Source organism: Symsagittifera roscoffensis, chromosome 7 (assembly GCF_963678635.1).
Source record: "Symsagittifera roscoffensis chromosome 7, txSymRosc1.1, whole genome shotgun sequence".
NCBI classification, from domain to species: domain Eukaryota; kingdom Metazoa; phylum Xenacoelomorpha; order Acoela; family Convolutidae; genus Symsagittifera; species Symsagittifera roscoffensis.
Genome location: NC_087068.1, coordinates 1682160 through 1704714, shown reverse-complemented (window position 1 = coordinate 1704714; position 22555 = coordinate 1682160). Strand labels below are relative to the sequence as shown.

At 35.6% G+C, this 22555-nt stretch overlaps 1 protein-coding gene across 1 annotated transcript; it reads right to left on the bottom strand.

Moving 5' to 3' along the window:
* Nucleotides 1-899: 899 nt before the first annotated feature.
* LOC134851331 (kinesin-1 heavy chain-like) lies at nucleotides 900-21644 on the bottom strand. The gene is made up of 17 exons (XM_063867367.1): nucleotides 21545-21644; nucleotides 15549-15680; nucleotides 15061-15150; nucleotides 13132-13310; nucleotides 11310-11453; nucleotides 10800-11015; nucleotides 10186-10435; nucleotides 9698-9811; nucleotides 9091-9194; nucleotides 5615-5875; nucleotides 4841-5007; nucleotides 4449-4596; nucleotides 4018-4125; nucleotides 2616-2786; nucleotides 2128-2302; nucleotides 1406-1477; nucleotides 900-970 (listed from the first exon to the last, which is right to left on the bottom strand). The coding sequence occupies exons 1-17, from the start codon at nucleotides 21642-21644 to the stop codon at nucleotides 900-902; spliced, it is 2502 nt and encodes an 833-aa protein (XP_063723437.1).
* Nucleotides 21645-22555: the final 911 nt, after the last annotated feature.

Sequence of the window (22555 nt, the reverse complement as noted above, 5' to 3'; positions counted from 1 at the left end):
TTTTTTATTTCATACTCTTTCCAATCATTACTTCTATGAATAAAGACCAACTTGAAGGCTAGAGAATTCTTGGTGTGACAATTTAGAGCACAATTACACATCAGGTTTTGAGAAAAACAAATTGAGATCGAAAATGCTTTTGCATATTGTTAGCCTTCCGACGTTATATAGTCTTGATCTTTTGTTCAATTTGTCCAAATGTCATTTTTCCAGTTGATTTTATATAGCTAAAAAAACTATTTGTCTGCACATTCAATTCTGTAAAACTAATGACTGTAAAATGATTGTTTAAATCTGGCGAGTACGGGGGGGGGGGGGTGGGGTGGTGGAGTTGGGTTTTAAAGAGCCCTGAAGACGAGCGTGTAGGACTGGAACCAACTGACCTCTCCATTTAAGTTCTGCACCTGTGACTTGAGCTGCTGGTTCTCCTCCTCCAGACTCTTGTTCCTCGCATTGGCCTGTTCCAACTGTCCCTCCAGCGTCTTGATCTGTTTCTGGGCAGTGGGTCCGATGTCTGTCTCCCCCTCCCCCGTCGGCCCCGTGAGAGTGTCCTGCGGGTTCTTCTCAAACTCCTTCATGTCGTTGTCGTAGCCTTGCAGCACTGAGTTTCCGGCCTCCAGCTACAAACAAAATGAAATTTTACAAAACAGATAGAAAAAATTCCAAATCCTGTTTCAGTCCCGTGTGAACAATTTCCTCTAAAATGGATTAAAAGAACCTCCCTTCCTTCCAACAGAGAACAGCAAACTTAACTGTTTTCAATGCCAGTTTTAACCCTAGTATGCTATTCACCATCAACCTTGTAATTGAAGTGTGTACTGACCTCCGCCTTCTCCCTGGCGAACTTCTCCTTCTGGGCCTGCATCTCACTCTTCAGTCGCTCCACCTGCTGCATGACGTCATCCCTCTCCTTGCCCGCCCTCTCCGCCTTCCGATTCTCCTCCTGCAGCTGCGCCCTCATCTTCCCTATCTAAACAAACAAACACACACACACAAACACACACAAACACACACACACACACACACACATACACACACACACACACACACACACACATACATTTCAACAAATAATAAATGGTTGCAGATGTTTTGCTCACGAAAGTTTCTGGGAAAAAGCAATCTAATGAAGTAGTTTCGAGAAATTAAAGTTGAATGGAATGGTCAGTTGGACACATTTTTCAGTTCGAGTTTGCAGTACTATGGATTCAACAATCTCTTAGAATTTAGAACAGACCTGTTGAGGTTCATTTTGAGTCAGGGTTTTTGGATATAAACAATTGTGCAGATGGATGAAAACTACTAATTCACACTCTGTACTAAAACTCAGGTAAGTATTTAATTTACTCGGAAGGATTTCAAAAAATTTACAAAATGAAATCTTAGTTCTCTGGAAACTGTGCACTCACTTGGCCCTGATGTTCGTCGTTCAACATCTTCAGATCGGGGTCATCAATGTCATCCGCACCTGATTTCCCTGAAAATGCAATCTGGAATTTTATAAATATGCTGAAAAAGGTTCAAAACATCGTCCTATTCCACAAAACTGCCTGTGGAGCAGAAATTTTTGCCAAGTGTTATCATTCTAGGGTTTCACTAGAACCTCTAACAAAAGCAGGCCCGTCAAAAAACTCCTTGAATGAATAATTGCTCGGACCACCCTTGGAATGGTAATTAATAATAATAATAATAATAATAATAATAATAATAATAATAATAATAATAATAATAATAATAATAATAATAATAATAATAATAATAATAATAATAATAATAATAATAATAATAATAATAATAACCTGCTCACCTCTTGGACAAATCTTAGAGAGTAGAGAAGCTAATATCCGTTTCAGCTAAAATTCAGATGCCAAAATATATTTCAAAAAAGCTCTGTGTCGAGAAAACCTGTTGTGGATATTTAACATTCCTTGTCTCTCAATTCTTTTATCCTTTCGATGAGCAACCAGGTGAAGGGGTCTGATAGTTCAGCAAATAGGGGACAATTATTTTAAAACTTAATAAAACTTTTGCCCACTTTTTATTGCAAATATAGTTTTGCAGGAACTTGTTAATTATTAAGCTATGGCTTTCTGTTTTGGACCCTATGTTTTACTTGACAGTTCCTACCCATGGCAGCAATCTGTGCATTTCTCTTCTGGATGTTGGCTTGTAGTCTGGCGTTGTCGTCCTTGAGGTCCTGGGCGGCCTCCTTCATCTGGTCCATCTGCTGTTTAGCCTGACTCAACATCATCACCTGTTCCATCTGGGCCGCCTCCCGCTGCTCCTTGTCATTACGAAGACGCTACAGTACAAAAAGAAAGCTGCACCTAGACATAACTATTATCGCAACTTTTTCGCAGTGCAGGTCTATTTTCAAGTTTTCTAATTCATTTATGATTAACTGGTGAAAAAAAAATCATTTGAGAGATCTTGATTGAACAAACTAAGTCCGTTTTCAGACTTGTTTCGAAAATCTTTTGAGGCAGCTATTTTTCAAAGACTAACTATTCTCAAACAGGTTCTGATTTTAACCCCGGGAAGGAGTGGATCAGAAAACTTAACTCAGTAAATTGTCAACACCTGTAAATTTGACCAAATAAACTAAAAGTACGAACTCTCAATTCTTCTTCTAACTCTCGTTGTTTTCGACCACCGCCCACAGCATAATGTTTGGCCTTGGCCAGTAGTGCCCTGGAAGCAGCGAAGCCCTCATTGGGTCTTTGAGGGTCTGGCTTCCTGTACTCAAACTGAGCTGCATTTGACTCACCCACGAAGTTCTTGCCGACCTGGAATCAGCCATTATACAAATTACAAAAAAAAATCGAAAAAGTTTAATGCCGAAACGAATTGTTGGTTTTGAATTATTTTTCGTTCATTCTTTAAAATTCGGAGTCAGCCCGCTTATTGTGTCCCAAATTGTAAGTAGTGGAACCCATCGAATTTGTTTGGGAAAACATAAGACTTAAATTTGTCGAAACATTAGTTGTGTCGCGGAACCCACAAGGAGTGAAAATGGCAAGATGTTGTGAAATCGTAATTGTAAGCAGGTTCCGCAAACGTATTCAACCAAAGATATTCGAAAAATTAGGACAAGTATAGAGCGAGCGTAAACTATTAAGAGCTATGACTAGAGAAAACTAAGTGCGCGAGGACTTTACCATTGTTTGTGGAACCTTAAGACTAATAGGCTTAACTCAAATCATGGGCGTACATAAATATATCCCTATAAAAAACATTTAGAGAAGGAGAGGAGGGTTGAGAATCGGTTTTTTCAGTTTTTGGCATAAACGCTCCTTTTCCCTAACCACTTTCTAATTAATGTATATTTTTTTAATTCAAATTGAACGTTTGATTGAATTTTTTACTGGATTGCTGATTACTATAGATATAAGTCTTAAAAAAGTTCACACAACCGAGTCTGTTCCCTTTTTGAAAACGAATGTATTTATGTTTTCTTATTATATGTTGTATATGATAAAATTTGTAGCCATGATAAAATTGTAGCCATAGGTCACCGCATTCCGCAATTAAAATATGAATTCCGCGAAAATGCGGAATACGATTTCAAAATGTGAGCTCTGCTTACAATATGCGGATCTTTTTACAAAAACGGATTTGGCGAAAACGCAATCCACAACACATATGTACGATTATTTGTTTGTGGGTTCCGCAAAATACTCTAAATAGGCAAATTTGTTCAAGATTCCGCAAGTTTAGCTGCCTTTAAGAGAAATTTTGAGCCATATAAAATTTAAACTATTGGTCAGTGGGTTCCACAAGAGCAGAAAAATCGAAGGAAGCAAGCCATTCTGCAAATTCCATGACAAAAACTATTTTCAGCCTGTGGCGGAATGGGATCACAATTCATAAAATACAAGGTTTGGCCTCGTAATGTGAACTGTAATTCAACTGATTGCTCCGAAATCGGGAATTGAAGTTGTCAATTTTTACACCTATTTTCAGGCTCATTGTACTTTTTTGTCTATTTTTGCAAAATATTAACCAAAATAAACCAACCATAGAGATGTCCTCTGCTAGAACACACAATTGTTCTCCATATTTCGTGGAGAGTGTCTGCATCTTCTGCTGCACATTCTCCATCTCTTGCTTCATCGAGTCTATTTGCTACACACAAAACAAATTTTGCATGTTAGCTAATTGAAGAGCTTCTTTATTGGCCATCGCAATTTCTCATCGGAAAACATACAAACAATTTTCGTGAAAACCACCATAATAGAAAACTCAATCACTTAATTAACCAAAGGCAGAAAAGATTCTTTCATTTAGACATGTAAATAAGAAAAATTCAGGAGAACAATAAGAAAGCCATTGAAAAAACTCCTTCATCATAGAAGCCCCTTGTTATGGTTGAAACCTTAAAACTGTTTGATAGTCTATTAACGACAGGTCCAGACATTTCTACGACTTGCTATTAGTAATCCTCTCACCGCTTTGGCCTCCTCCACTTGCTTGTCCTTGCCCCTGGACTCCTCCTCCTTCTGCTTCACCATGGCCTTCGCATTCTCAACCTCTCCTTGGTGCTGCTTCGACTCCTGCTCCAGTCTTCTGTTCCGCTCTTTGTACTGGTCCACATTTCTACACATAAACACGACCAAGTTGCTAGAAACAAGCATGAAAAGTAGTCTATACCAAACAAGTTTTTACTATTGTAAAAATTAAAACACTGACTCAGCGCTGATTTTGATATGAGCTCAACTCGGCCTCACGCCCTAAGAGTCTTTCTATGCTGAAACTTAGAGGCAAATTGATCGTTAAACTTAAATAAAGGAAGTAAGAAGGGTGAATTTTGTCATATTCTTCAGCAAGAGACTGTCCCTGCCTGTTTAACTCTGTGACTTGTTCCATGGCTTTTCTTCCGTCCTGGGCGGCCGACTTGTACTTGTTCCCGTGTTCCTCCATCTGTGCTTTCAAGGTGTTGTTTTCTTGGGTGAGTTTTGCTATCTTGTCGTCTTTAGCGTCCATCTCTTTCACCATCTTGTTTCTTTCCTGAAACATGCAAAAAGGCTTAACTTTATACGTCTTCTCTCCCGTCAACTGGACAAAATTCTTGCAGCAAAATTCTGCTTTTGGTTCATAATTGAGAGTTTTCATTCTATGAGTGAAAACATTTAAAAAAGATTTTTTCTAAACCATGGTTGTTTTTTTTTTGTTTTAATAATGATGTTTTTGGTAAATTGGGGATCGTGAAGTGTTTTGAGGGTTTTGGATTTCGAATTTGTTAGATCTACAAAAATATCAAGAAAATTTGCGCGCTCCCCGTGCCAAAATCTAAAGCGTGAGGAACTTTCTAATTATTGTCATTTTTTTAATTCTAACAAAATCAATTTCCGATATCCACAAAAACTTCGCCCCCCCCCTTGACATCTCAGCAAATTTCAAGTAAAATACTTAACATATTGGCAAACTGTAAGACATTTGAGGATGGAGCAAATAAATGCCACACAAATGGTAAATATTTAGCAGAACGTAGCAAAATTGATCTCTTATCTACATGAGAACTCGCAGGAGAATAGTGCAAAGCCAAAAAAGAGTCAATGTACGCTCTGCTTTAATCTTCTCTCAATTAAACAAAAAAAAACACTTCGCAGTTTACCTGTTCATACTCTTCTGTCTTCAGCTTGACCTCCTGTTCCAGAACTGCCTTCACATCTTCCGGCACTTCTCCCTTCCCACCCTCGCCCCCTTCCCCGTCCTCCCCTCCCTCCCCATCGTCACCTGACTCCCCACCATCTCCCCCCTTGCTTCCATCGCCACTCTTGCCCCCTTCTCCATCCTCCCCTTCCTCCCCCTCATCCCCCTCTTCGATCCCACTCATTTTGGACCCCTTGCCACCTTTGCTCTTTCCGTCTTTGCCCTGAAATGAAATCCCTATTATCAATTCAACTGAAACAAAGTCCTGCCACGCAAAATAGTTATTACAAGTATTGAAATGAGTATTATAAGAATTTGCATAAAACGAATTATAGTTGCAAACATCTACCTGTTGAAAATTTAGTTATCAGAAAACGGAACTCGAATTAAGTTGATTGATGAATATTGGCTCAATTTACCTTCCCAATTAAATGTTATCAGCCAATGTGACTAAAACAAAAGCTCTTTCTCGCACTTTTTTCACCTAGAACTATGAGCTCTTCCATAATCAAACCCCCCTACCCCCCGCCACCACCTATACCTGCAATAAGTTTTTTGTTCAATTTCTACAATTGTCAAGAAAATTGGCATGAGAGTATAATAATCATTTGTAAATACAATTTTCGTCTCATACGACCCTGTAAAGCCAACAGTTAGACCATAAAAATGAGGATTATATCGGATGCAGGTAGCGGCAAAAAAAGCCTAAATTGTTGCGCTCTTTGTTTAAATCAAAGGTTTTCGCTATTGTCAGTCGCTCGTATCGACAAAACAAACATTTTGTGGCGTTACAAGTTGGCTTCTACTGAGACCAACAAACCAGCCTGTGGTTCAGTTATTTGGCTATAAAACACAGGTGTTTACTATATTTCGGTGCATTATTCAAAAAAGTAGTGCAATATTCGATACACTAGTGCATTATTAAGAACAGTAGTGCAATACTTTAAAAAAATAGAACAAAACTTAAAACAAATGCAATATTTGAAACAATAGTGCAAAATCTTTCTTAGAAAAATCAACCAAAACAATTTAGAAGAAAAAAATCAAGTGTTAGCGTGACAATTTTTTCAAATGCGTGCGTCGTGTTCAATTTTTTCGCGTGTTTCATACCAGATAAGCAACAACTTATATTGCATCTCGAAAATGGTTCACTTCTCGACACTGCGTGTCTCGATTTTTCACAAAATTTCTCGATGCAATATATAGCTGTTACTTATTTTTAACATAAGTCAGCAAAAGAAAAAAATGTTTTGCAATGACTTCTAACAGTGACTGGTTCTTCTTTATAAAAAGATAAAGTACTTTTTCTCAAACTTATTTGTGATTCTGAAGAAGAGTATGTTTTTGCTCTTTCACATATGTTCTTTCACGGCAAGGCATGAATCAAAAATGAAATATTAGAACGCATGATTGAAAAAAGGAATCATTTGCATAGTTTCGCGCACTTTTCCGGGCTCTTTCAAAAACATACTCAACAGTTAAGTTAGAATATAGTTGAAGATGGCATCAGGCAAAAGAGCCGAAATCGGGCACTTCGAAAAAAAAACTAATAGTTTCATAATTTAATTAACTTTTTTGTTGATATCTTAGAAGGTTTTTAAAACAAATGAAGTTTTTCTCAAAAAAAACCTGAGAAGAGACTTTTTTTGAAGGTAGCTTTTTTGAAAACCGCATTTATCCTCATGCAAATTTTGAAGGCCATAAAAAGGCCAGCAATACCTTGGAGTGCAGATTTGTAATCGATCAGAGAGAGAAACTCTGAGCCAACTATGTTCATTTTTTCTAACTTAACTAATTTCACCATATTGCGTTAATGGTGAGTAGGAATTTGACATCATCGGGTCAAGGTTCAAATAGAGAAAACGCTTTAGAAGTTTGTTTTTCATTTTTTTTTTTGAATAACATGTTATATATTTACACCTCCTGTAGATTTGAGGTGGTTTCTTACAAAAAGTAGAAGTAATTTAGATTCGATAATTTTTGTTGAAATCTAGCAGTACTGTTGAAATATTGATGCAGTAATCATTTTCACGCTGGCAGTTCCGTTTTCGTTCCAATAAAAAAAGAGCTCGCTTTAACTAGTGCTGTTTTGTCTTTACAAAAGGCATTTACTTTGACCTAAATTATTTCATGCGAAATTTCTTTCTGATTGAAAAACCTAAAACTCTTACAAAAAAAACTCAAAAAATTTAGAGGTTGATAACCGTGGCCTGATGTTTGGGCAATTCTAAGTATGCAAAAGTTTCAATGAAGGTAAGGAAACAGAAAAAATTACTGACCTATTTTTCAATAAAAAAATAAAATATTAACAGATGGTTCGAAAAGTGTCAATGGTTATCGCTCGACTAGAATAAGGCTCGACTAGCATAAAATTTTTCAAATATGAAAAATGTATTGTCTAGCATAAAGAAACAGAAATGTGAAATTAGGCAAACAAGCGATGACATTTTGAGACCAAGTTAACATCCTCAACCCGCCCCATTCTGTTTAGGGAGAGGATGTTAACTTGCTTAATTTTGGGTGTTTTATAGGATGTTAACTTTATCCAAATTTTGTATCAAATATTGGGACCAGTAGGGGATAAATTCTGATTGGTCACATTTCGAACCGGTAAAAGATTTAAAGAGAAAGCATATGACCCAACACATTGTCCCCAGTATTTGACCCCATAGCCGCATAAATAGTCCACACTTTGGTACTATTTAGCGTCCTCCATTTCTTGCTGATCGAACCTACAATTGGCATCTATATTTGATACATAATTGCTTTGTCAAAAATAGAGGGAATAGTTAGCAAGTTCCAATAGGGGGAAATAGTTAACAAGATCCTAATGATTTTATTTGTATTCAACATTTCAAGTTTGTATTTCGATTTTTATGCTTGTCAATCCATTTTAAGTTTTGAAGGTTTTATGCTAGTCGAGCTTCATGCCAGTCGATACACCGCCATTTCAAAGAAGGCAAAGAAACAGAAAAAACTACCGACTTGTTTCTCAAGAAAAAGCACCTATCAAAAATAAGTTGGTCTGCCCAAAAAGCTCTTAGTTTCCAGCACAGTGAGTGACGAAAAAAGTCTAGCCGCGGAAGAACAAAGTCAAGTCGCAGACAATTAAATGCAATTCATTTTTTTCTGTAAAAAAGAATGTGTCTGGTCTACGTATTGAGCGAACCTTTGAAACTTTGATAGCTAAAAAGGCGAAAAACTGTTTGTTTGAGAGTGGAACTGATTTAGCGACAAAAATGAAAACTAAAACTTTTGTTTCTTCAATTTTGGACTTTTTGCATTAGTAAAAATGCTTATCATACAGTTTTGATGAAAACGTAAATTGTATGATAATGTTTTCTTTCCATAGGCTCCATTCACAATCTTGTATCGCTAGCATTTGTAGTGTGTGTATGTGTCAAGTCAGGTAGTGTGCATGTAGTATAGTCTACTCACGGCCTTGCTGCCTGCTTTGCTGCCTTTGGCGGCCGAGGTCTTGCTCAGTTTGCTGCCCAGTCTCTCCGAGTCCTTATTCTTCTGTCCAGCTGGCGTATCAGGTGCTGCAACAGAAGAACAACTTGAACTACTAGTTCTATATAGCCTAGATATGCTAGATGGATTTAGTAGCGGAACTGCAATTCTACCGCTTGGCTTCCAATTTGTATCCTTATGTGATCTTGCATAACAAGTCGAAACAACTTTTTCTCTAAGTAATATTGACGAAAATCCTATTATAACATAATGAGCAGAAGTTTTTCGTTTTTTATGGAGATCAGCCCGCTGAATCAAAATTTTTTCTTTCAAAAAGTTCTTCTTTTCTTTAATTAACTTTCAATAATCTTAAGCGGCCGAAAAAGAATCGAAAAAAGTTTGGACACGTTTCTTAAAGATGTTATCAAAAAAGTATTAACTAAGCAGTCGAAGCATATAGTCGTAAAAGGTTGCACCAAGATGTTGCAGTTTAATATCGGTCTTTTGGGTCATTTCTGTATTCAAAATATTTCGGTATTTGCTCAAAAAGGACAATGAAACTAATGGTTGACGGGAAGTGAAAAAGACTAACAGTCTCCATCGTCGTCGCCCATCTTCTCTATTTTGGCATCCGCGTCTCCCTTTCCGAAGTCGTCCAGCAGTTTCTTCAGCTCTTTCAGGTCCACGTCTGGTTTCGGCTTACCACCTGGAATATTGCAAAAAAAAAATCATTTTTGGCATTGTTTCTCAAAAAATGCAAAAACTCACTATAACTGTGAAACTCTACAGACATTGCGAACCTGCAAACCTCTTCTGAGTACAGTTTGAAAAAATAATTGAGCAATAATTGAGCAGTGCCGAGTTTTTGAAAACTTTGTCTCTCTATGAAAGCTTGGAAAATCAGTTTCAATGAAAATCACTTTAAAATGAAAATACGGCTAAAAGTCCCATCTTTACCTATATCATCTGAACGCTCTTTGTTCTTAACTTATTAACCTGATTATCAGTCGAAAAAAAACCATGGTTTTTACTGAGTGACAATCGCGAGCATGACTTGACTTCGGCATAGAATCAAGTTACCTTTTCGATGTTCTTCGGCTTCTTTGATCAACTTGAGCACCAGTTTCTTCACCTTGGCTCCTTTGTTGCACTCATTGTTGTACATCTTCATCCAGTACTCACTGGACTTCTCAGTGTTGGCCTTCACATTATTTTTAATAGTCTTCACTCGCTGGCCGAACATGAGTGTTGAGTGTGTCTCCTGTTCGTTCATTTTGGCGGGAGAACAGCAGATGACCATGGTGGTCCTAGCGTTGCCTCCCAAACTCTCCTAAAAATATTGGATGGGTAGGTAATGTTGCGTTTGACTAGCTTAGCTGGGATAGCTTCGATCAATGTTTTTACATTTTTGACAGATAAGATTTCAAGAAAGGCAAAATATTGCCAAAAAACTGAAGATTTTTTCATTTTGTCGCTTGCATTGATATCAATTCGACAATTAAAATAGGTTTTTGAGGCGTATGAAGAATTTAGATAGAAAAATAAAAATTTACAAATTTCTTCCTGTGTTTGAATGAATATTTTACAGAAATTTTTGATAAAAAAGTTCAAAAAATTGATAGAATAGTCTGGTTCAGAATGAAAGAAAGCTACCAGGATATAATGGTAGACTTGATGAGAAGAAGGCTGATCACCTGTAGAATACGAGTTAGTTTGCTGTCTCTGTATGGCACATGTGCCTTCTTCTTCTCCGTGAGGGCGTTGATCACATTTCCCAGACAGGAGAGGGATTTGTTAATGTTCTTCGCCTCGTGCAGACGGTCTCCAGTGGCCCCCGTCTTCGCCACCTTCTCTGACCCGGCCAAGTCCACCAGGAAGAGGAGACTGTTGCTTTTCCCTTTCATCGTCGACTACAAACACAAATGTTAAATATTAATAAATTATGTCCTTTTCTCAACTTTAGTATTAGAATTACTTCAATTTTTTTAATCATGATTTTATTGTTTTGATGTGATTTGGGATTCAGATAAGCGTAAATTTTTAATAAATACAAAGAAACTGACGAACTGCTTACAAAATTATCGATCAGGGTGAGCGTCGCAGCTCCTATCTCTATTTCAGAGACAGGACTGTACATTAGTAGATCAATTTTAGATTTTGAATACAACCCATGAATAAATAGTTCCAAAGATAGAAGCACGTACCTGTTCAACCTTGAGTTGTACTACACTGTGTGACCTTGAGGAGTGTTCGTTCATGTTTGTTTTGCCCGTGTGTCTGTTTTTCTTGCCCTTCTCAATGCACTTCATCACCTCCTTCGGTGAGCCCAAAGACTCTTCATGCAGACCCTAAATACAATCACATACCAGGCAACCATTCAAATATAAACAAAAACATATACACGCCATTCCACCCGTCGTTTCAATTCCTCAAAAAAATTATTGTTTTGCTTATAGAAAACAAACTCAAACAAGGATAGCCGGTTACTGTGCAAGTAGCACAGAATGTTCCGACCATAGTCTTAGAAAAATACCAACATTTTTTCTCTAAAACGAAAAACTAGAGCCTAGGCATATTCAACAGTCATTTCAAAATAAACAAATTGCAAAAAAAATTAAAAACTTTCAAAAAAAATGTCTCGAAAGTTTTTTAAACTCGTTAATTCGCTCAACTAATTCGCTCGAAGTTTGACCAAAAATCAAAATAGTTTTTTAATGCCGTTCGAATCACGACTAAATGATTTTTAATATGATAGCATTCCGATAATTATTTGCCCAATTTAATAGAAAATTGTGGTACCTGATTTTGTGCGGAAAACAAAAAAAAAGAAAAACTAAAACACACCGAAATACAAAGTTCCTTCCCATTTTCAATGGTCAGAAGACAAACCTAAATGCTAAATCCTCAGAGATTCCAACCCCTCACCACGGAAAACAAAAAAGAAAAAACTAAAACACACCGAAATACAAAGTTCCTTCCCATTTTCAATGGTCAGAAGACAAACCTAAATGCTAAATCCTCAGAGATTCCAATCCCTCAGAGATATTCAACCCTTTGCTACTATTTACGACAATATTTCCGATCGACTGACCCTCAGTGTCAATTTTTATAACTGTGAGAGGGAACACGCGCAAAAAGAAAACGGAATTTTTGGTCATTTTTTAATTCAGAAAACCAACTTTGTAAAAATGAAGTCGAAAAACTAAAAGTTTGACAAATCTTTCCAAAAAACTTTGAAAACCCATCATCTCGTTCAGGCCCAATTTGATTAAAACAAAAAATGTGATTTTTTTCCTGTTGTTCATATACAATTGATATTAATAACAGCACTCATTCCATGCAAATAACTAGATCTTTTTTCTGATATCAGTGTTAATCAAATGTTTATAATTCGCACCAATGCCCTTTTGTTCTTCCAGAACTTTGTAACCTCAAAGGGTTTCATTTTAAAGTTCCAATGGTCTTGACTCAGATGCCAAAAAAATTGTCTCGTTGTCGAGAAAAACTGGTCAGTGTTTCCGTTTTCAGACTAAATTGACAAAACTTGAGGCTAACCTCCGACAACTTAAGTCTACTAGATTTCATTACGAGGCCAAACTGTGCATTTTGATCTTTGTAAGCGGATTCTGCAACAAGGACACTCCCTTTGTTCTTTTTTTGTTCTTTCATTCTCTTTGATCGTTCCGACAACTTTTTATCATGTTTTAAGACTTGTCTCTGGAATCCAGGACAATGCAAACACAAAATATTGGGCCTATCCAGTGCACAGTTTGGCCTCGTAATGTTTTAATCTTGTTTTTTTATTATTACATCTTATTTCATTATTTTGTCACCTAATTCAGACAACTTTTAATAAATTAGTTTTTTTTTAAAAAAAAACAGAAAACTGAAGAACATTTTTGGATTTTTTCATAAGCTTTTTCTTTTTTCATTTGGACTTTTTCTTTTTTTTCAAAATCATTGTAATTCTATCATCCGTACGCCGGATGATAAATGAAGAAAAAACCAGAAAAAATTAAATCTTACCTTGACGTAAGGAGATCCTTTTTTCTCGTGTACTGGGAGGTTGTCATTCTCTGGCTTCAAAAGATCCTGCAACTTCTCATTGTAGATCTCAAAGTAGGACAACTTAATGCACAGTTCAGTCTTCTCTTTAGCGTCATCCACACTGCTGAAGAGAGAATCCACAATTCGCGGAATCACTCCTGAAAGAGAGAGGAACAAACTCCACAGAAGTATATTTAGTTTCAGCTGAATAATTGAAGATATACATACACTAATTTTAATAAACGTACATAATCATACAGGACGAAAATCTCAAAAAGATCATTTTGTATATATTATATTTATATAAAAAAATGTTAATGATCTTTAGGAAACTGACTCAACTTATTTGATTTTTACAAAATTTTCAAGTTTTTGAGCTTTAGGGAGCTAAAAACACCTCTTAAACTACAGCTCCCTTTTTTCCTAGAACCAAATATTGTTTACATTGTTTGGATAAAACCAATCAAGATTGATAAAAAGTTATCAAATATATATTTATTTCAGTTTTCAAATTTCAGACCTCGCTATATAATATAAATTTTTTTATCTTAAAAAATATTTTTTAGTTCAACATGTGATTGGAAAACTTGAAAATTGTTTTTTTTTGAAAAACCAAAATTATATTGACCAAAAAGTATTTAAATCAGTATCAACCAATATGCAACAAAATTAAAAATGACAAATAAACAGCAAAAAAAATAAAAACTTTCAGTTTAAATCAAACACATCTATTCCAAAACAACTTTCAAAATAAATTTGGAATTTTTTTTTCGGAAATGAAGAAAAAAACACTTAAAAAGATCAACCTCCAAATAAAAATTGAAAATTTTCGACGTTTTGAGTGCAAGTTGATACCATTTGGGCATTTTTGGGTTTTGGCTTAAACAATTTTTTGCCTTATTGTAACTAGTTTTTTGGGATTGCGAATTTTGATTAGAAAAAAGGCATTTTGAGACTTTCTACAAACAGAGTTTTTATTGCTTAAAAACATGCAGCTAGTCCTACAATAGCTCCACGTGAGTGCTTAGAGTCCAAAATTTTAGAAACTTTTTGTTTTTCGAATTTTCTAAGTACGGGAATTTTTATGCTTGGTGTGTTTTTTATTTCGACCATTTTTAGCAATCAATAGAAAAGTCTTCAGCAAACGATTGTTCACCCCAAAAAAATGATTCCTTGATATTTTTTCTTTTCGAGATAACTTAGCGGCGATTCGTTTTGATAGAATTCTGATGATTTTATAATTGCCATATTTGCCATATTTTGGTATAATTTATGCGCGCTTTCTAATATTTATGCTTTGACGAATTATCCCGCACTTAAAATTAACCCAAACTGAAATGAAGTGAGTTATTTTTTTGTCTGAGATCCTAAAACGAGTTTCATATTGCTTTACCTATAAGTTGATATTAGCTGTTAGGGGAGGAAAAAGTAAATACAAACTTTCAGAACTTTTAATTTATCATAGTTTCAATAACCAAAAAGAGGTCGGGATGAATAAAAGGGCAGACTGATGATTCAGGATAAGGCCCTGATACCAGCAGTCTTGTTAAAGTTTAAAGAATAGTTTTTAATTATCTTAGATTAGAGTTTTTATCTTATAGTTTCTAAATTAATTTTAGATATCGACAACTAAAGTAAAAATTTTGAACGCAATTCTTAGACCAATATTTTTTCTTCCTATTTCCTGAATAAAAACAGTTTTTGTTCTATCATGTCATTAATTATTTCTCAACGAAGTTTGTATTTCAACCGAAATAGTCCAAGTTTTATACTTTTAACGAAATAAAGTCTTTTCAGTTGTTTTTTTTTGTTTATTCGAATAATCAACACATATTTTAAATTGCGCTGCTTTTCCTGCAACTTGCAAAAATGAGCTTAACTAGATGGGCGTAATTAAAAAAGTGATACCTTTTCCCTCCTCGTCGTTGAGTGCGCCCTCCATGGTAAATGTCTTCCCAGAAGCAGTCTGTCCATATGCAAACACTGTCGCATTGTAGCCTGCATGAGAAGTGATGACATCAATTGTAACATGAGTGAAAAACTGTTGATTTTTGTAAACTAGAAGCAATTTGGGTTATTTTCTACTTCTCTGCCCCCCAATTTTCAAACCCTAATTTAGTTATATAACACGTAACAAACTAAAACTTAGAACATTTGAAGGAGAAAGTTGAAAAATTCAACCAAAAAAAAAATTAAGATAAGAAACAAAAAGTGTGAAAGAAATTTTTTAGCGTGAGTTTTTATCTTATTTCGATTCTGATTGTTTAATGTTTGTATTTTTGACGAGTATGAAATGGAAAAAAAAATCATATCAATAACTGATGCACCAAAACATTGGCAAATTTTTGAAAAAAGGTTTCTTTTTCTCACAACCAAATTTTTTTTTCAACACTTACCTTTGAGCACATGTTCTATGATGGGTTTCATGCCCTCGTCGAAAACCTCTTTTTGTGTAGCTTCTGGCTGACACACCGCATCAAAGTTGAAACACTTCTTTGGATGGGAGTTCGTTGTAACTCCGTTCTCACCTGAAACGGCTGATTAGCGTTGCTTGTCTTTGGCAACCACCTTGGAACTTTTGCAAATAAACTGTCCCTTGTGAATCCATCAAAACTTTTTTAACTATTACCCACCCATTTTGCGCAAACGCAAATTTTTTCTAGTTGTTTTAAGCAAGCAATCATTATATCACAACTGAAACAATCGACTCTGGTAATTTCTCAAATCGCTCAGTTTCAAATTCAAATATTTTCTCATGGTTTTTCGTAAAGATAATCAACAGTTAATTGAGCACCCGGGTTGACCTCTATACACCGAAAATGGTCATCATACAATTGCATACACCGAATGTATGGAAAAATGATAGTCATACAATTTTCAGACAATTTTGAAAAATCATTGGAAATTTTTTTAAACTAATTTCTGCGGCTATGTGAACCAATTAAAACAGTCTGACGATTAAGAAAGCTAGATTTTTCTTTGGACAAAAATTTTCATCATACAATTTCCATTCTGGAAAATTGTTTGATAAGCGTTTTTCCATTAAAATTAAAACTTTTAAAAACTTAAGAAGATCGTTTGTAATCAAGTTTTAATTCGTTAAGAGCATTTTTCGCTACACTGAGAGCTTTTTTGTTTCGAAAAAAAGTTTGGATCTAAAAATGCTTATCTTACAATTTCCATTTATGATTTTTGTATGACGAGCATTTCTTTTCGAGAGTCTTTCAACGTTTTTCATTTAGTTTAAAAGAGTTTAAAAAATGTTTCATTTGTTGAGAGTGTTTAAAATCTAAATAATGTACTAAGTTTAGTTCAAGAACAAATTTTGAAATTGGTTTAAAAATTTTATTATTGGTTTTTCATTTTTTAAGTTGAACAGTTGTCGATTATGTCATATTCACTAACGTTTTCCGTGCTGGTATAGTTCACTCTTCACCCAACGCACAACAAACGACTCTAAATTTAATCGATGATTATATTTATTCGATGATGACTGTTTTTTATACAGTTTATAAGGTTCTTTATAGGAAATGCATTTGTGGATGTCAGAGCTATTGGAGTCACAGAGTTTGCCGGATATTGTCCCTACCTCCCCCCAAGAAATACAGGTTTTTAAAAAAAAAAAATTGAGGTACCACTAACACCCTCCTCAGTATTGTCCCCATAGAATCAGATTAGGACCTTGCTGCTATCTAAAGAGTTGAGAAGTTATCCTGCAGAAAATTATGAAACTGAGGTTGCAACTTCTAAGAAAAGTTTTTTCTCAGGTTTTCTTCTCTGTTCGTAGATTGCACGGCTTATTAGATCTGCTTTTTTTCCCGAAAACTGTTGGTCATACAATTTTCATAAATGACAAAGTTTTAGTCATACAATTTCCATATATGGAAAAATTTTTATCATTGAGTTTTCTTACAATTTTCTGTACGTATGGAATTGCATGACAAGAAGTTTCTCATATATGGAAATTGTATGATAAAAAGTTTTGGTCTACTCGGGCATCTAATGAAAGATCAACCCTTATTCGATAGACAAATTGCGTACAGGAAAAAATTATTGACGAAACAGCGCTTTTAAACAAATTATTTGACGTCATGAAAGCAATGAACAAAATGTATTCATGGTAGTTATTGCACTAGATTGGCAGCTTTTGATTTGTTGAACCATACAATTTTGATGCATTTTCTGATGAGTCAAATGAGACAAACTGATAAAGTTTTACATAAGTAACAGAACCCAGAGGGTCAAAACAAACAACTCCCATTTATCGAAAGTAACTCTAAAATGCGGAATACCTCAGGGCTCGCTCCTCTATCGCCTTCTTGACTCTTTTTCCTACAAATCCGTAATTTTTCTTTTCACATCATCGGATTTTTTTTAAATAAAATTTGGCATAAGGACTAATTAGGCCATGGCAAACTTACTTGGTCTCGATACTCAACCTTGTAAAACCACTCGTTAAATTTGAAATCGATGCTTATGTGAGGTGGGGAAAAAGGAAAAAGAACCGCCTACTTTTACTGACGATTCGTTGCTCTAGGTTGTCCTACTTAAATCAGACAGAAACAGTGACAATATAAAAAACAATATAAGAAAATAGTGAACTGGCTAGTAGTTCCTGGTTGTCAATCTCAAGAAAGACAGGACCGAACTCATGGCAGTAGGCAGTACTCGAAAATTGCCAACAACTTACAAATTTCGAAATTGATGAAATCTATTATGATCGATTTAATGAAGAAACTTCATCAAGTTAATGGGAGTGGCCCTAGACACAGTTCTCTGCATGAGCCTTTAGATAAATTTTTCTGCAGAAGCTTTTACAATCATTTAAGAACACTATAAAAATTGCAAAAATTTTTGATTTTTGAGAGCAGTAAAATAATTGCTATGGTTCATCACAAATTGACTAATCCATTAGCATATACGCCAGTTTACCCTTTTCAAGCTTCTAGTTGAAGAGAGCATGCCTTTTCAATTAATTTAGAATCTGTGAAAAATTATTTACTCACCAGATGAAGTGCCAGCTTATATTGTTTCCGAAATCAAATCCAGTCAAAGAAGTCCAGCCAAAGTGATTCTACCTAATGCAAAAAAAAACTTGTACAGAAAAGATCACTTTGCTTTAGTGGTTTCAATTTTTGGACGCTATTACCGAATAAATTAGAATCTAAGACTCAAAAAAAAAGATTTAGATTTAGCCCTGAACTAATTTTAAAACTTTTTTTTGAGTTTTCGATTCTAATTTATTCGGTAATAGCGTCCAAAATTTGAAACCACTAAAGCAAACTGATATTTTCTGTACAACTGTTTTTTGCATTGGGTAGAATCAATTTGGCTGGATTTGATTTCGGTCAAATTTCACATTCATGCTGTTTAATAGTTACTATTCAAAGATAGTAGCATGCTTAGAATTGACTCTTGGTTGCGCCGTCTCCATCTCGATCTAGAAAGTGTGAAAATGGCTGAGTTTGGTCGCGCCGGTCGCACCATTTAATGAGTCGCAAGGTCGAATACATACACCTCAAGAAAGACAAGACCGAACTCATGGGAGTAGGCAAAACTCGAAAAATGCCAACAACTTGCAAATTTCGAAATTGATGAAATCTATTTTGATCGATTTAATGAAGAAACCTCATCAAGTTAATAGGAGTGACCCTAGACACAGTTCTCCTCATAGGCCTTTAGATATCACTGATTGAACGAAGAGGTCACTATGCAAAAAGTGAGACTCAATTATTGGCTTTTTTTCCTTTCCCCCCACCTGCAATTTTTTATAATTAAAATTACTGTTAACAATTTCCGATTGTTATGAAAATTGACATGCAGATAAATTACACACATAGTTGGTCTTCGTAATCAACCTTGTAAAACCACTCGTTAGAAGAGTGGACACATGGTGATGGTGAAGGTCATGTTAAAACCTGTCAATGATTAATTAAATACGTGTAGTCTAAAATTAGAATCACAACATCAGGATACGATTTGAATAGAACCTCAATCTAGAACACTTACAATGTACAGAATGCGCAGTTTGGCCTCTTAGTGTACTGTGAATTAGTTGTTCGCAGGGTTTGCAATTCTTAAATAGTTGCGCCATTGGGAGAAAATAGTTAAAAACATCCATCAACTATCAGTGTGTGTGGTCAGTTTGAGCGCACATCGAAGAGATTATTGTGCTTTTTTGTTTACAAAATTTGCAGAGCATCAACTTGAGCTGACACTGAAACCAATCCAGCCAAATAAAAGCATCGCGTACTTTTTAACTTTTTAAGCGTTTCAATTTTATAAGCAACAACGTTATCTTTTTCATTCAAACTGTTTTTCAAAAAATAAAAGGAGCTGTTACAGTCAGTAAGAATTTAATATATTAAATTGAGTTCGATAAGCAGACACTGAGGTTCGCCTGGGCTCTTTTGCCTCACACCTGGCACAAGCATCAATTATGCTTGTGGATGCACATGCATTTATGGTGATTCGAATATTTTTACAAGGTTATGAAGACGAACTATGTTCGTCATGGCTTTATAAGTCGTTTTTGTTCTGATTTCATATTGAAACAGAAACAAAAAATTTGGCGCTCTTTTTCCTTCCCCCCCCCCCCCCCCCCACCTCACGAGCTTCAATATATTAGTGTAACGAGTGGTTTTACGGGGTTGAGTATGAAGACCAAATATGTTTGTCGTGGCCTTATTAGTCTGTATGAAAATTTTCATTACGATCGGACAATGTGGTCAACAAATTTCCATGAAAAAAATTGCAGGTGGGGGGAAAAGGAAAAAGAGCCAAATTTGGGCTCTTTTCCAGTTCCCCCCTTTCAAATTACCGAGTTTTATGTTTGTTTTACGTGTTATTACGGCTAAATGCGTGATGTTACGCTGTAGAGTATGAAGAACAAATCTGTTCGGAATTGTCGATTTGTTCAGATTTGTTCACCACGCCAAATTTCATTGCATTATGACAACGTTAAATAAGCTTTTCAAAATTGAATTTGAAAGGTGGGGGGGGACTGGAAAAGAGCCAAAATTTGTTGTGCTCACAAAGCGTGACGCTGCCGCCACCATAAAATCAACCTGTTTATATCCCTTTGCAAAATGAATATAAATTAATGCTTAAAGTATTTGGAATAACTCGTATAACGTTTAAAGTAATGGGAATAAGAACTACTCTTCTCGTAAAATACGAATGTACGAATGACTATTACGAGGGATAACGAAGTTAAAAATTAACTTCTTATTTGCTACGGTAAATTGGGAGATTTTCCAATGAAGTATAAATAGAAACTAAAGTAAATATGGAGGTTCATTCCAACAATTTTCTCTTAAGCCACTCTAACCATTCTCTCTAAAAATACTAACCAATCTCAACGAAAAAACATCTCAAAGCCAACTCTTAAAAAATATCGAGGCAATTTGTAGTAAATTCATACTAATTTTTTTTTACTAATAAAAGTTTTTCCACTGAATTTTAGATTTATTTTCTAAGATAGAAAGTAGAAAGTTCTTATATTACTAGCAAGCGTTTTTTCCGACGTTCATAAGCAATGCTAACGTAGTAGTATGGCAACTTTTTATAAAAAAATCGAACCATGTGAACGAAATATTTACTCGCAAAATTTCGCAGGTGGAGCAGCAAAAGAAAAGGAGCCTGTCTGCTTTTGCAAGCTTTTGTCGACTTTCCTCTTCAATAATTTCAAGCTCAAACTCGCTCATTCATCGTCTGTCGCTGAGTTTCCGGCTTATTTTCCCTTTTCGCCCCTTTCAAATTCAATTTTGAAAAGCTTATTTAACGTTGTCATAATGCAATGAAATTTGGCGTGGTGAACAAATCGACAACTGTGAACAGATTTGTTCTTCATACTTTACAGCGCAACATCACGCATTCAGCCGTAATAACACGTAAAAAAACATAAAACTGCGTATTTTGACAGGGGGAAACTGGAAAAAAGTTAGATTTCCTGTTTTTGGCTCGTTTCCAATCCGCCCATCTGCAATTTTTTTAATGAAAATTACCCTGCATGGCGAATTTCTTTGGCAAAATTAGCGAAGGAGGGGTTGCTGTTGCTAACGAATCCTAGTTTTACATAGCAAAGGCTCAGGAAAAGAAGCCTAAATCAGTTAATAATATCTGAATGATCTGAACATCAATAGGATAACCCGGGTCGAGGTCCCAAACTCAAGTCCAGACTTTGTAAGAAAATCGCCCCATATCCGAGTCCGGACTCAAATTGTACAGTTGCGCCGAGAGTCTAAATCGGGACAGGAAATCGCGAAAGTCTGGACATGTCCAAAATAACTCGCGAAGCTCTGGACACAAGTCGCTGACCTCGACCCGGGAACTAATTAATCTACTTAGATCTAGATAGTAGATATTATATTTTCAGCGTAGCTGAAGTGACCTTTGAAGATGATGACGCTCTTCTCTCCCTTCTTCTGCTCGTTTTTGTTGATGGGTCTGATCCTCGCAATCACCCGCACACTCACAGCCTCCCCACCCATTATAAAACTCTTACTTCTACTTTTGTTGCTATTGTAGTGACGTCACAGCAGAAGTGTGTGAGAAAGTAGTCGACCACTAGAGTTGGTGAATTTCAACAATTGCGAACAAAAAAAACGAATCAAAATTCGGGTTCGATCAGGGTTCGATTGCAGCCCTTTCCATAATAGGCTCATCCTTTCCTCCCACCCCCCACAATTTGAATTTCACATTTAAAAACTCATGGCTCTTTTCCATTTTCGCCCTTTTCAAATTCAATTTTGAAAAGTCCATTTAATGTTGTCATAATGCAATGAATTTTGGCGAGGTAAGCAAATCGACAACTGTGAACAGATTTGTTCTTCATACTTTACAGATTAACATCACGCATTTAGCCGTAATATCACGTAAAACAAACACAAAACTCGGTATTGTGAAATGGAGTGGACTGGAAAAGAGCCAAACTAATTTTATATTATTAAAATGTTAAAATGTAATAAAGTTTTGCATGTTGAACAAACTAGTTATTGTGAACACATTTGTTTTTCAAACTTTACCTCGTTACATTATGCATTCAGCCATAAGAACACTTAAGACAACTGAGAAAATGGACATTTTGAAATGTGGGGGGTAGAAAAAAGCGGCTCTTTTCCAGTTCCCCCTTTCAAATTACCGAGTTTTATGTTTGTTTTACGTGTTATTACGGCTAAATGCGTGATGTTACGCTGTTAAGTATGAAGAACAAATCTGTTCAGAATTGTCGATTTGTTCACCACGCCAAATTTCATTGCATTATGACAACGTTAAATAAGCTTTTCAAAATTGAATTTGAAAGGTGGGGGGGGAAACTGGAAAAGAGCCAAGGCTCTTTTCCAGTTTCCCCCCCCCCTTTCAAATTCAATACTGAAAAGTCTATTTAACATTGTCATAATGC

What these genes read in the sequence shown, in the direction of transcription:
- LOC134851331 (XM_063867367.1), bottom strand. Translation starts at nt 21,644, where the DNA reads ATGGGTGGGGAGGCTGTGAGTGTGCGGGTGATTGCGAGGATCAGACCC. An exon ending in CAACGACGAGGAGGGAAAAG is followed by an intron (nt 13,311 to 15,060) that starts GTATCACTTTTT and finishes TCTCTCTTTCAG; the next exon opens with GAGTGATTCCGCGAATTGTG. An exon ending in AAGTGGAGGAGGCCAAAGCG is followed by an intron (nt 4,126 to 4,448) that starts GTGAGAGGATTA and finishes TTTTGTGTGTAG; the next exon opens with CAAATAGACTCGATGAAGCA.